The sequence below is a fragment of the Maniola hyperantus genome, chromosome 23, assembly GCF_902806685.2.
Source record: "Maniola hyperantus chromosome 23, iAphHyp1.2, whole genome shotgun sequence".
Classification (NCBI taxonomy): Eukaryota; Metazoa; Arthropoda; class Insecta; order Lepidoptera; family Nymphalidae; genus Maniola; species Maniola hyperantus.
The window spans coordinates 9979558-9994364 of record NC_048558.1 but is presented as its reverse complement, the minus strand read 5'-3'; the positions used below and the strand labels follow the sequence as shown (position 1 = coordinate 9994364).

At 43.5% G+C, this 14807-nt stretch overlaps 1 protein-coding gene across 1 annotated transcript in view; it reads left to right on the top strand.

The window, feature by feature from the left end:
• Positions 1–14807, top strand: part of LOC117993090 (epidermal growth factor receptor kinase substrate 8-like protein 1) — a 61642-nt gene that overhangs the window by 38903 nt on the left and 7932 nt on the right. The window contains exons 6-12 of the mRNA XM_034980821.2: positions 7684–7880; positions 8413–8820; positions 9481–9573; positions 10644–10811; positions 11348–11436; positions 12027–12151; positions 14470–14631. Coding sequence (XP_034836712.1) covers positions 7684–7880; positions 8413–8820; positions 9481–9573; positions 10644–10811; positions 11348–11436; positions 12027–12151; positions 14470–14631 — 1242 coding nt within the window. The remainder of the gene's footprint in view (positions 1–7683; positions 7881–8412; positions 8821–9480; positions 9574–10643; positions 10812–11347; positions 11437–12026; positions 12152–14469; positions 14632–14807) is intronic.

Sequence of the window (14807 nt, the reverse complement as noted above, 5' to 3'; positions counted from 1 at the left end):
GAGAGAGAGCTAGCGCGTGCCAGACCTTCGTCATTTTATAAAAGCTGAAAGTTACTCTGCGTATTGTTCCCAACACTGGGAGGAACGATCGGCCACTATGAAATCTGGATCATGGTGGCTTTGACAACAGGAGATAACAGTTATTGAGGTGAAAAAATATTACGACAAGGTATAAAGTCTAATTTTTATATTTTTTCGAAGTAGTACTTTTTTTTTTTTTACTTATTAGAAATCGAAAAAGAGAAAGTTTCAGCTTTGATAAAATAACGAATGTCTGGCACTTGAGGATTTGAGATGGGAGGATTTGACACAATTTGAGGATCTGTATGTCGGATCTCATTGATATTATGTGTATTTATTTTCAAGTTTGGAATTATCAAAACAAACGAATCACTACACACAATAATAGGAACGCCAACGTGTATTTTGTTTGTTGGTTTGTCCCTTAGTCACCGGAGCAACGGATCGACGTGATTTTTTGCATCGATCTATAGGGCGCGACAGGTCGAGATGGCAATCGGGGTGGGGTCGCCCCGCACACCCGCACAGCCCCCGCGCTAACCCGGTACCGGGTAGCGCGGGTGGCAATCTCAACCTGTCGCGGACTATAGTTGTTCATTATAAATTGAGGATTAAATACGTGGAAACATCATGAATTAAATTATTTATTTCTCCGTCCACGACTTTTCATGACATGTCATCACGCAAGATATCTCACTTCATCACAATATGTCATCACGCAAGATATCTCACTTCATCACAATATGTCATCACGCAAGATATCTCACTTCATGACAATATGTCATCACGCAAGATATCTCACTTCATCACAATATGTCATCACGCAAGATATCTCACTTCATCACAATATGTCATCACGCAAGATATCTCACTTCATGACAATATGTCATCACGCAAGATATCTCACTTCATGACAATATGTCATCACGCAAGATATCTCACTTCATCACAATATGTCATCACGCAAGATATCTCACTTCATCACAATATGTCATCACGCAAGATATCTCACTTCATGACAATATGTCATCACGCAAGATATCTCACTTCATGACAATATGTCATCACGCAAGATATCTCACTTCATGACAATATGTCATCACGCAAGATATCTCACTTCATGACAATATGTCATCACGCAAGATATCTTACTTCATGACAATGTGTCATCACACAAGATATCTCACTTCATGACAATAATTCATCACGCGAGATATCTCACTTGACTAAACCATTCAAACACAAAAATGTACAAACGTCGCAGAGTCCGGCGTGGCTTCGTTATCACTCGCGCGTTATCAGCAGTATTATCAATTAGTGATAAGCGCTAACAATCGATTGCTTTCATTGCGAAAACTATTTGATTACATTCCGACTGACAAATAACACTAAATATTATGTTGATGGTGATTTTGTATTCCGGAATTGACAGTAAATAACACTAAATATTATGTTGATGGTGATTTTGTATTCCGGAATTGACAGTAAATAACACTAAATATTATGTTGATGGTGATTTTGTATTCCGGAATTGACAGTAAATAACACTAAATATTATGTTGATGGTGATTTTGTATTCCGGAATTGACAGTAAATAACACTAAATATTATGTTGATGGTGATTTTGTATTCCGGAATTGACAGTAAATAACACTAAATATTATGTTGATGGTGATTTTGTATTCCGGAATTGACAGTAAATAACACTAAATATTATGTTGATGGTGATTTTGTATTCCGGAATTGACAGTAAATAACACTAAATATTATGTTGATGGTGATTTTGTATTCCGGAATTGACAGTAAATAACACTAAATATTATGTTGATGGTGATTTTGTATTCCGGAATTGACAGTAAATAACACTAAATATTATGTTGATGGTGATTTTGTATTCCGGAATTGACAGTAAATAACACTAAATATTATGTTGATGGTGATTTTGTATTCCGGAATTGACAGTAAATAACACTAAATATTATGTTGATGGTGATTTTGTATTCCGGAATTGACAGTAAATAACACTAAATATTATGTTGATGGTGATTTGTATTCCGGAATTGACAGTAAATAACACTAAATATTATGTTGATGGTGATTTTGTATTCCGGAATTGACAGTAAATAACACTAAATATTATGTTGATGGTGATTTTGTATTCCGGAATTGACAGTAAATAACACTAAATATTATGTTGATGGTGATTTTGTATTCCGGAATTGACAGTAAATAACACTAAATATTATGTTGATGGTGATTTTGTATTCCGGAATTGACAGTAAATAACACTAAATATTATGTTGATGATGATTTTGTATTCCGGAATTGACAGTAAATAACACTAAATATTATGTTGATGGTGATTTTGTATTCCGGAATTGACAGTAAATAACACTAAATATTATGTTGATGGTGATTTTGTATTCCGGAATTGACAGTAAATAACACTAAATATTATGTTGATGGTGATTTTGTATTCCGGAATTGACAGTAAATAACACTAAATATTATGTTGATGGTGATTTTGTATTCCGGAATTGACAGTAAATAACACTAAATATTATGTTGATGGTGATTTTGTATTCCGGAATTGACAGTAAATAACACTAAATATTATGTTGATGGTGATTTTGTATTCCGGAATTGACAGTAAATAACACTAAATATTATGTTGATGGTGATTTTGTATTCCGGAATTGACAGTAAATAACACTAAATATTATGTTGATGGTGATTTTGTATTCCGGAATTGACAGTAAATAACACTAAATATTATGTTGATGGTGATTTTGTATTCCGGAATTGACAGTAAATAACACTAAATATTATGTTGATGGTGATTTTGTATTCCGGAATTGACAGTAAATAACACTAAATATTATGTTGATGGTGATTTTGTATTCCGGAATTGACAGTAAATAACACTAAATATTATGTTGATGGTGATTTTGTATTCCGGAATTGACAGTAAATAACACTAAATATTATGTTGATGGTGATTTTGTATTCCGGAATTGACAGTAAATAACACTAAATATTATGTTGATGGTGATTTTGTATTCCGGAATTGACAGTAAATAACACTAAATATTATGTTGATGATGATTTTGTATTCCGGAATTGACAGTAAATAACACTAAATATTATGTTGATGGTGATTTTGTATTCCGGAATTGACAGTAAATAACACTAAATATTATGTTGATGGTGATTTTGTATTCCGGAATTGACAGTAAATAACACTAAATATTATGTTGATGGTGATTTTGTATTCCGGAATTGACAGTAAATAACACTAAATATTATGTTGATGGTGATTTTGTATTCCGGAATTGACAGTAAATAACACTAAATATTATGTTGATGGTGATTTTGTATTCCGGAATTGACAGTAAATAACACTAAATATTATGTTGATGGTGATTTTGTATTCCGGAATTGACAGTAAATAACACTAAATATTATGTTGATGGTGATTTTGTATTCCGGAATTGACAGTAAATAACACTAAATATTATGTTGATGGTGATTTTGTATTCCGGAATTGACAGTAAATAACACTAAATATTATGTTGATGGTGATTTTGTATTCCGGAATTGACAGTAAATAACACTAAATATTATGTTGATGGTGATTTTGTATTCCGGAATTGACAGTAAATAACACTAAATATTATGTTGATGGTGATTTTGTATTCCGGAATTGACAGTAAATAACACTAAATATTATGTTGATGGTGATTTTGTATTCCGGAATTGACAGTAAATAACACTAAATATTATGTTGATGGTGATTTTGTATTCCGGAATTGACAGTAAATAACACTAAATATTATGTTGATGGTGATTTTGTATTCCGGAATTGACAGTAAATAACACTAATATTATGTTGATGGTGATTTTGTATTCCGGAATTGACAGTAAATAACACTAAATATTATGTTGATGGTGATTTTGTATTCCGGAATTGACAGTAAATAACACTAAATATTATGTTGATGGTGATTTTGTATTCCGGAATTGACAGTAAATAACACTAAATATTATGTTGATGGTGATTTTGTATTCCGGAATTGACAGTAAATAACACTAAATATTATGTTGATGGTGATTTTGTATTCCGGAATTGACAGTAAATAACACTAAATATTATGTTGATGGTGATTTTGTATTCCGGAATTGACAGTAAATAACACTAAATATTATGTTGATGGTGATTTTGTATTCCGGAATTGACAGTAAATAACACTAAATATTATGTTGATGGTGATTTTGTATTCCGGAATTGACAGTAAATAACACTAAATATTATGTTGATGGTGATTTTGTATTCCGGAATTGACAGTAAATAACACTAAATATTATGTTGATGGTGATTTTGTATTCCGGAATTGACAGTAAATAACACTAAATATTATGTTGATGGTGATTTTGTATTCCGGAATTGACAGTAAATAACACTAAATATTATGTTGATGGTGATTTTGTATTCTGGAATTGACAGTAAATAACACTAAATATTATGTTGATGGTGATTTTGTATTCCGGAATTGACAGTAAATAACAACTATACTTAATTAAGTACCTACTTACCTACTTCACAGAAATGATATTACTGTTTCAATTAGCTTTGAAGAGCTTGCTATTCAACATTCTAACATAAGCAACGATCGTTTCTGTTTATGGTGTTTATGGTGGTTACAGCGCATTGCGTCTCAATAGCATAACGGTTAGAGGAGCGGACTGAAATTCGAAAGGTCGCTGGTTCATATCCCACCCGTTGCACTATAACTGTCGCACCTACTCCTAGCACAAGCTTAACGCTTAGTCGGAGGGGAAAGGGGAATATTAGTCATCATTGGCTAATATTCTTTAAAAAAAATGTAAATGTGATGCAAGTTGCCGATCCGCGATACCCGTCGACCAACTTCCCTTCTGAATATGGACACTAACTACACGACGTGTCAGGCAAATGTGGCGTTTGCTAACTTCACAAGTCACACTGTACACGATATATAGTAGATAATAGTCTTCCTCAGCGTGTTGTTGTTACATGTGGCCGTGCTATTCTAAACCTGCTTGAGAACCTCTGGGCGACAAAGTTTTCTTCAAGATTAAGGGTTGTTCTCGTAGCTGTTTATAACGATTAGTTAACAGAGACCTATTTTGGGTAATGACTTTGATTAGCGGTTGAAGTTTGTATCGAATATCTCAGATCCTGCTGCGCGATTGCGGGAGAATGACAGCTACAATGTCACGATCGCAATCATCTCTGATTGGTTAATGCTCGCTCACTATTGGCCACAATGCATTGTTGCAACAAGAATCGCACAAATTCAGCCAATCAGAACAATTGAGATTGTAATAATGATTGATGCAGGTTTTAGACAATCGCCCTACTGACCGGAATGCAGAGACGAGGAGATTATCTGTAATGTTTAAGTTTATGTAAATAATATCGAATGTCTCACGTCGCGTCGATCACATAAAGACAATCGCGGCGGTGAACAGATAAGTGTGACTATTGATTAGGAAGTTGGTATCGCTGATAACGCGGCCAGGCGGTGCTGCCCGCGCCTGGTGACAGTAGTGTAGTGACTGGTGAGGTGGCCAGGTGGCGGCGCCATGGCTCCTCTGTACCACACGTTCGACAAGAAGCAGTGGGAGGCTGTGCTCACTGTGAGTCACGAACATCTTATCATCTATCATGTCTGTCTTATCATCTGCTTATTTAACATGATAATCCTGCGAATTCGTCCAATTCATTTTTAGTTGTGTGTAGTTTGTTGTCTGTCTGTCTGTCTGTCTGTCTGTCTGTCTGTCTGTCAAGAAACCTACCGGGTACTTCCCGTTGACCTAGAATCATGAAATTCGGCAGGTAGGTAGATCTTATAGGTGACATTCAGGGAAAAATCTGAAAACCGTGAATTTGTGGTTACATAACACAAAAAAAATTAATTGTGGTCATGAACTAATAATTAGTATTTTCAATTTTCGAAGTAAGATAACTATATCAAGTGGGGTATCATATGAAAGGTCTTCACCTGTGCATTCTTAAACAGATTTTTATTCATTTTATGTATCATAGTTTTTGAATTATCGTGCAGAAAAAATACGACTACGGAACCCTCATTGCGCGAGCCTGACTCGCACTTGACCGGTTTTTTCCCCTGTGGTGTATTGCGAGTAAGTGAGAGCAGTGATAGCAGCAGTGGGTAGACTCGGGAGGTCAGGGGTTCGATCCCGCGTTATAAGTGCGTGTACGTTTACGTTTGGCGTGCGTGCCCCCCCAAGTTAATATGTGCGTTTTTTGCTGACCAATAGCGTCCCCTAAGGACGAGTAATGCCGTATCGCCCCGCACACCCGCACGTCACCCGCGCCCGTGCGGGTGTGCGCCGTGCGGGCCGTACTTACAGATGACAGATCTTCACGATCAGTTCAGTTTGCGTGCGCGCAGCGGCGCCCCTTCGACAACTCTCGCATAGATCTTCTCGAGTTTACCGATAGAATAAAATAAAAATATTAAAAAAACCGACTTCCAAAAACACTAGGTACAAAGTAAAAAATAACTTTTGTTTCTACACGTGTATGTACCTATGTAGGAAGTCGGGAGCATAAGTAATAAAATAAACTAGAAACAAAGCGTGAAGCTCGTCCGACTTCAACGTACATAGTACATAGACGTGTTATTTTTTACTTTGTAGTGGTTTTGGAAGTCTGTTTTTAATATTTTTTTTTATTTTAAGCTTTGTAGTTTAAGTAGTTACTGCTTGGTACCTAAACCTAAAGGTGGTTTTGCTCACCATCAAAACTTGCCAAATCCACACGGCTTAGGAGTTCAATACCGTCCAGCATCAGGATTGAAGAGTTGAGACTTGGAATTCAATAACAGAGTCTATGCTCAGCATTTAAAATATTATTTCACCAGGAACAGTTCCTGGATCTCTACGGCTTAGGAGTGCTGTACCCTGCATCATCAGGTTTGAAGAGTTCGGACTCGGAATGAAATCGTGAAGTCGTTGCTTGATACCTGAAATATCAATTCACTACTAGAAATTTTCAAATCCCCACGGCTTAGGAGTTCAGTACCTTGCAGCATCAGGATTGACGAGTTGGGATCTGAAGTTCAATGATGTAGTTTGTGCTTGGTACCTAAAATAATATTGCATCATCCGCAGTTCTTCCTCAATCATTATAGTTTATGAGTGGTGTACTTTATCAGGGTTGAGGAGTTGGGACTTGGAGTCCAAGCATGAAGTCGTTTCTTGGTACTTACAATATGAATTCACTATCAACACTTCCTGAATCTTGATACATTAGGCGGGCAGTAATCCTGCAGCATTAAGGAGTTGATCCAGAATTTTTATGGGACCACCATGAAAACTTATTCTATTGATTTAAAAAAAAATGCAAATCAGTCCAGAAACCTCGAATAAATCGATGTAGGTACGAGTACATACATTAAAAAAAAACGGGCTGAATTGAGAACCACCACCTTTTTGGAAGTCTGTTAAAAAGGTGTTTGTTCAAGCGTTGTGCCCTGAACTGCATGTTATTGCGTCAAACGTGTTTGCGGGGCATTAAGCTTTCTGTGCGTTGAGGACAATACGATACGGAAACACGATGGTGGTGTGTAGTAAGATGTTCGTTTCGTGTTGCAGCAAATGTCCGCCCAGCTGGGCCGCGCTCCGGAGCGAAGCGAGCGCGTGGAGCGAGGCGAGCGAGGCGAGCGCGGGGAGCGCGGCGGGTCGGGGGGCGAGAGGGACGACGCCTCCTCCACGGGCTCGGAGCGCCTCTACGAGCAGGACATCGCCATACTCAACAGATGCTTTGACGACATCGAGAAGTTCATAGCGAGGTAGCTTACCCACTAACTGTTGACCTCACTAACTGATTCCTGGTCAAATTAATGTGGAGAAAGGATGTCTTTTCAATTAACTCGGGTGAACCAAAGATGACTTAATATGTTTCACTCCAACAGGGGTTTATTTTTTTCAACACTAACTCCACGTCTCAAGGAACTGAAGACAAGACGTCTGCGGATAATTGTTAAGCAGTCAGTCGTAAAGTTCTGAGCCTGGCCAGATATTGACTTGGGACGCGTTTAGGTTCTTCCTAACGATAGTGGGAAGGACTGACTTCTGCCAGTTATCCTTGCTATCCAGCTTGTTATCCAGCGTCTAGTAGATTCTTAGCAGCTAACGGCTCTCACATCTTATACAGAAAAATCCTGACTCATGAACGACTAAACTGACTAAACTTTTGGACCAACAAAACTGAAATTTTGCAAAGATTCGCTTTATGATGTAGACAAGGAATGAAATCAGATTTTTTGAAATTCTTTGCACGGTTGCTAGTTTTTAATGTTAAGAAAGTAAATTAATTCGAAGGTTACAACACGCCGCAGCAGCATCTCGGGAACTAGAGAGACGGAGAAGGTCGCGGGGCGGCGGCAAGCGCGGCGCCAACGCCGGGGAGGGCATGCTGGCGCTGCGCACGCGGCCGCCGCCCGAGCGCGACTTCGTGGACGTGCTGCAGAAGTTCAAGCTGTCGTTCAACCTGCTGGCGCGGCTGCGCGCGCACATCCACGACCCCAACGCGCCCGAGCTGGTGCACTTCCTGTTCACGCCGCTGGCGCTGATCGTGGACGCGGCGCAGGACGCGGCGGACGGCCGGCTGCCGGCGCGCGTGGTGCAGCCGCTGCTCACGCGCGACGCGCTCAACCTGCTCGCCAACTGCGTCACCAGCAAGGAGACGGAGCTCTGGCATTCGCTGGGCGACGCTTGGCTAGTGCCCAGGTAACTCGTAGCTCCTTATATGTATAGTGTGCGTCAGGCTTTGAGTCCGTGAAAGTATTGTGGCGGTTGCCACAATTGCAACTAGATGGCGCTATTCAATCGATAACATTTCATGACGTAGTCCCGAACAAATGTACCGCCGACAGTACTCGCACTAACGGAGTTTTCTGCAATATGGACTATATAAAGAAGTTTCAAGATACAACCGTCGGCCCAGCTGGTGCTACTGACTACTGAGCACAACCAACAGCTCGGTGGGAGATCTCCCTTAGGTACGGTCGAGCCTGCACAATCCCGTACAGTATGAAAGTCTGTTCTGGTGACTGACCTATATTTGAACTTAGTGTAACATGGCATCATGTCACTACAGCGATCTCCGCTGCACATTAAACCGACAGCATCGTTACATTGTGAATGTTGCTAAACAAAAACTAAAAAAAATCAACAAGAAGTATTATTATATTTGTGTAATAATAATAATATTTATTAATCTTATAATTAAAATATTCTGCAATTAGAACGTCAACAATTCATTGCACAAGTTTAGTTTACTCCTACGAGGCAACCATGAGTATCCTATGACTCCTGTAGTACAAACCATAAATGTTCAAGTACCAGCTTCAACTGTAGGTAATGTAACATTGTCGTCCTTGTCGTCAGGGAGCAATGGAAGACGACCATCCCCCCCTACCAGCCCGTGTTCATGGACGGCTGGTCCCCGGACTACCAGGTCGACGACCAGCCGCTGAGACGGTGAGTACACCCCTAACATTTGTGTGTCGACGTCGTTTACAGGCACATCTGATCTGGCTTATTTGTTCTTTGTCCCCATGTTCTCCACACTTGACCGAAGAGAATCAGGCCTGGCTGGGTCCCTCTTTAGGGAACCAGTAATCAAAACTCATCTAAATGTTTCTGTATCATTTATGTTGCATTTCATCATTAATTTTCCAAAAAACTATTTTACTGGAATTTTATATTACTTATAAGCTTTTTATAGAAAACTTATTTCTTTATTGAAGTTTAGTTTAGAATTTGAATCATTGTGTCTAGAGTCTAGACAGAAAATCTTGCTCGTGCAGTGATTATTTCACTATAATATTAACATATCTACAATGATTCACTTCATTCACTCAGGTCAATTTTGGAAAATGAAGGAGGAAATTAACTGTTACACTGATGACAATATCGGCTTTCAGTCGATGATAGTAAAATCATGATCGAGATCAAATTGGGTAGAAATAAATTTTTTTCCACTTAGCTGGTAATATAAATGAGGAACAGATAAGCACCTAAAATGGAACCTTGTCGGATACCTATTTTTACAACTGATCCGAAAGATCGCTTTCTATTCAGGTCTACCTTTTGTATTCTATCATTTTTTTTATTTTTTATTTTTTTATTTAGACAAAACGAAAAGTGAACAATTTACACCACACTTTTAGACCAAAGCACTAGACAAAAAGCCGAGACTGGTGTTGGCAGTTTGCAGCCCAAATAGACCGTAGTCTGTGCTAGGGCTGACAAAGTTCATCGACCTCATAAGTAATAACTCATCAACTCCAACACTGCGCCCCTAATTCTGTGATGGTGCAATTTCCCGACAAACGTTTCATGATCAACGCAGTCATATATCAGTCGATAAATCACCAAAAACGCCAATTGCATCATGATCCTAAATCTTTTGCCTGTGTAGCCGGCCGCCCGCACAGCCTGCAAAACGCACCTCATTCAGATAGCCTCTGCTTGTATTGGATCATGTGACGTTGTCCATTTGTGTGTGTTGTGTTGTGACGTGTGTGTGTGTGTGTCGTGTGGCGAAGGGCGTCGCCGCGGCGCAGCGAGGGGCCGCGCGGCGCTCCAGCGACAGGTGCGGACGAGCGCGGCGCGGGGGAGGCGGAGCGCGCGGAGGGGTTCGGCTACGAGCGCGACGAGCGCGACGAGCGCGACGAGCCCGACATGTACGGCGAGCAGTACGCGCCTTACACCAGGTATGTGATCTGGCATCTGGGTTGCCTTTGTGTTGCGAGTAGCTGGTAGGTAGGTAGGTAGGTACCTTGGAAGAAATCTTCTAAAACTTCATCCAACGTTGATCCTTTCTCAACGTTTAGACAAAATTAATCAACATGATCTCAACTCATCGCCAGTTTTGTACTGAACTTGGCTCTCTTGACAATTCAGAATTATGTAATACAGAACGAGAAGATTTGCCATGATAGGTTTCCCACACCTTTGAGAACATTAGAAAGAACTTTCAGACATGCAGGTCTCCTCGAGATGTTAACGAGTTATCTAACCGTTAAAGAAATTACTTAGTGATAACAAAATGAAATGCTTGAAATGGGCAAAATTAATTACAATTTTGACAGAGACGTTTTTATTTATTTAAAAACATTTTTTCTTGGTCTCTCTCTCTTTTGGAAGTACCAATATTAAGTATAGCTACAGGAAAATGGAAGTCAAAAGGGCATTCCATTTTCTGGCTTATTGATATCTACATACATGGTAATGATGCGATGTGTTCCAGAAACGCGCGCACGCTGACTCGCGAGGACTCCGTGTCCGCAGCCTCGTCCCCGGACAGAGAGCCGCCCTACAGAAACGAGCGGGATGATGGTGAGGTTGACCTCCTTATCTTTCTCTAACATTCTTGTTATTGACTAAAAAATGTTTTGCTAAATGATTCTTGGACTATGGAATCTGTGCATGACATGACAACCGCCGAGTTTCTTGGTGGTTCTTCTCGGTAGCTCCGAACCATTCAACCGAATTCTACTATATAATTACTACGATTATACTAGATGGCAGCACAATTAGTATCTTCAGTCACTTCAGTCAGTCTACTATAAAGCCTGAATCACGCTAACGAAGTGTTAAGAAGCCTAAGTTTATAATACAAGTTCCAAGATACAACACTTGGACAACTAGCTGTACTTTATGTGCGAGTAGAATAAATTATTTCTTCATTAATTTTATTTTATTTTATTTTATTGGTTTGCCAACAGATAGTACACATATTATAAAATAACAATTACAATTCACAGAGAAAAAATTTAGAGTGTACACCCAATTACTGGCAAACCGGCATGCATTTTAAAAGTTTGCAAGTGCGGGATTACCAGTTAACTTAAAGCTAAAAATACAAATATGAAAAAATAAAAAATAAAAACACTGCAATTGATTAATTGATTAATTCATTTACTCAGACGAGCTGGGCGAGGCGTGGGCGCGCGGCGTGGCGGCGCGCGGCGGGCGCGTGGTGCGCGTGACGTATCCTCGCACCGCCAACAACGACAAGGAGCTCAGTGTGGTGCGCGGCGAGTACTTGGAGGTAACACTTACTCAGACGAGCTGGGCGAGGCGTGGGCGCGCGGCGTGGCGGCGCGCGGCGGGCGCGTGGTGCGCGTGACGTATCCTCGCACCGCCAACAACGACAAGGAGCTCAGTGTGGTGCGCGGCGAGTACTTGGAGGTAACACTTACTCAGACGAGCTGGGCGAGGCGTGGGCGCGCGGCGTGGCGGCGCGCGGCGGGCGCGTGGTGCGCGTGACGTATCCTCGCACCGCCAACAACGACAAGGAGCTCAGTGTGGTGCGCGGCGAGTACTTGGAGGTAACACTTACTCAGACGAGCTGGGCGAGGCGTGGGCGCGCGGCGTGGCGGCGCGCGGCGGGCGCGTGGTGCGCGTGACGTATCCTCGCACCGCCAACAACGACAAGGAGCTCAGTGTGGTGCGCGGCGAGTACTTGGAGGTAACACTTACTCAGACGAGCTGGGCGAGGCGTGGGCGCGCGGCGTGGCGGCGCGCGGCGGGCGCGTGGTGCGCGTGACGTATCCTCGCACCGCCAACAACGACAAGGAGCTCAGTGTGGTGCGCGGCGAGTACTTGGAGGTAACACTTACTCAGACGAGCTGGGCGAGGCGTGGGCGCGCGGCGTGGCGGCGCGCGGCGGGCGCGTGGTGCGCGTGACGTATCCTCGCACCGCCAACAACGACAAGGAGCTCAGTGTGGTGCGCGGCGAGTACTTGGAGGTAACACTTACTCAGACGAGCTGGGCGAGGCGTGGGCGCGCGGCGTGGCGGCGCGCGGCGGGCGCGTGGTGCGCGTGACGTATCCTCGCACCGCCAACAACGACAAGGAGCTCAGTGTGGTGCGCGGCGAGTACTTGGAGGTAACACTTACTCAGACGAGCTGGGCGAGGCGTGGGCGCGCGGCGTGGCGGCGCGCGGCGGGCGCGTGGTGCGCGTGACGTATCCTCGCACCGCCAACAACGACAAGGAGCTCAGTGTGGTGCGCGGCGAGTACTTGGAGGTAACACTTACTCAGACGAGCTGGGCGAGGCGTGGGCGCGCGGCGTGGCGGCGCGCGGCGGGCGCGTGGTGCGCGTGACGTATCCTCGCACCGCCAACAACGACAAGGAGCTCAGTGTGGTGCGCGGCGAGTACTTGGAGGTAACACTTACTCAGACGAGCTGGGCGAGGCGTGGGCGCGCGGCGTGGCGGCGCGCGGCGGGCGCGTGGTGCGCGTGACGTATCCTCGCACCGCCAACAACGACAAGGAGCTCAGTGTGGTGCGCGGCGAGTACTTGGAGGTAACACTTACTCAGACGAGCTGGGCGAGGCGTGGGCGCGCGGCGTGGCGGCGCGCGGCGGGCGCGTGGTGCGCGTGACGTATCCTCGCACCGCCAACAACGACAAGGAGCTCAGTGTGGTGCGCGGCGAGTACTTGGAGGTAACACTTACTCAGACGAGCTGGGCGAGGCGTGGGCGCGCGGCGTGGCGGCGCGCGGCGGGCGCGTGGTGCGCGTGACGTATCCTCGCACCGCCAACAACGACAAGGAGCTCAGTGTGGTGCGCGGCGAGTACTTGGAGGTAACACTTACTCAGACGAGCTGGGCGAGGCGTGGGCGCGCGGCGTGGCGGCGCGCGGCGGGCGCGTGGTGCGCGTGACGTATCCTCGCACCGCCAACAACGACAAGGAGCTCAGTGTGGTGCGCGGCGAGTACTTGGAGGTAACACTTACTCAGACGAGCTGGGCGAGGCGTGGGCGCGCGGCGTGGCGGCGCGCGGCGGGCGCGTGGTGCGCGTGACGTATCCTCGCACCGCCAACAACGACAAGGAGCTCAGTGTGGTGCGCGGCGAGTACTTGGAGGTACCACTTAAACCGTTCCTTATTTACCTCTTACTTTGCTGACCACTCTCCCAAAGGTGATCCTTGCGACATTAGAAGCCACTCACCGGAAAACATTTCCTGTACCTTGTTCAAAAACGTGACGAAAATTGAAAAGTGACATCATCAGCAAACATTACTATGATTATCCTTAGTGAGGTTAGCACAATTATTAATGTCAATGAAAAACAAAACAGGTCCTGAAATTAAACCTTGTGGGACCCCTATTTTTACAACTGATCCGGAAAATCGTATTTCATTCACTTCTACCTTTTGTGCTCTATCATTTAGGCAAGAACTTATCAACTCCAAAGCTCCATCCCTGATGGATCATCATCTGTAATGGTGCAATTTCCTGACCAATGTTTCATGAACAACGCAGTCGAAAGCCTTAGATAAATCACAGCAAACGCCTTCTTCCTTAGCACATACTTTAAATCAACACCGATTTATTAGTTCAAGCTACTTGTTTGTGGGCAGGTGCTGGACGACTCGCGCAAGTGGTGGAAGGCGCGCAACCGGCGCGGGGTGACGGCGCACGTGCCGCACACCATCGTGGCGCCCGCGCTGTCGCCGCCCGCGTCGCCGGGCGCGCCCTCCTCGCCGCACCTCTACCCCAACCCCATCTACACGCACTACCAGGTGAGGCCGCGACGAGCTGGTCAACGCACGCGACGTGGAATGCGTGTGCTGCAGTGCCAAGGTGCCCTACGCACAAGCATTCAATTGTTGTATTGTAATCCCATGTGCATGTGTGTGGGATCCGGCACAACTGGTGATCGAAGCTGATATCTCTATAGCTTAAGGTCTCTTTAGCT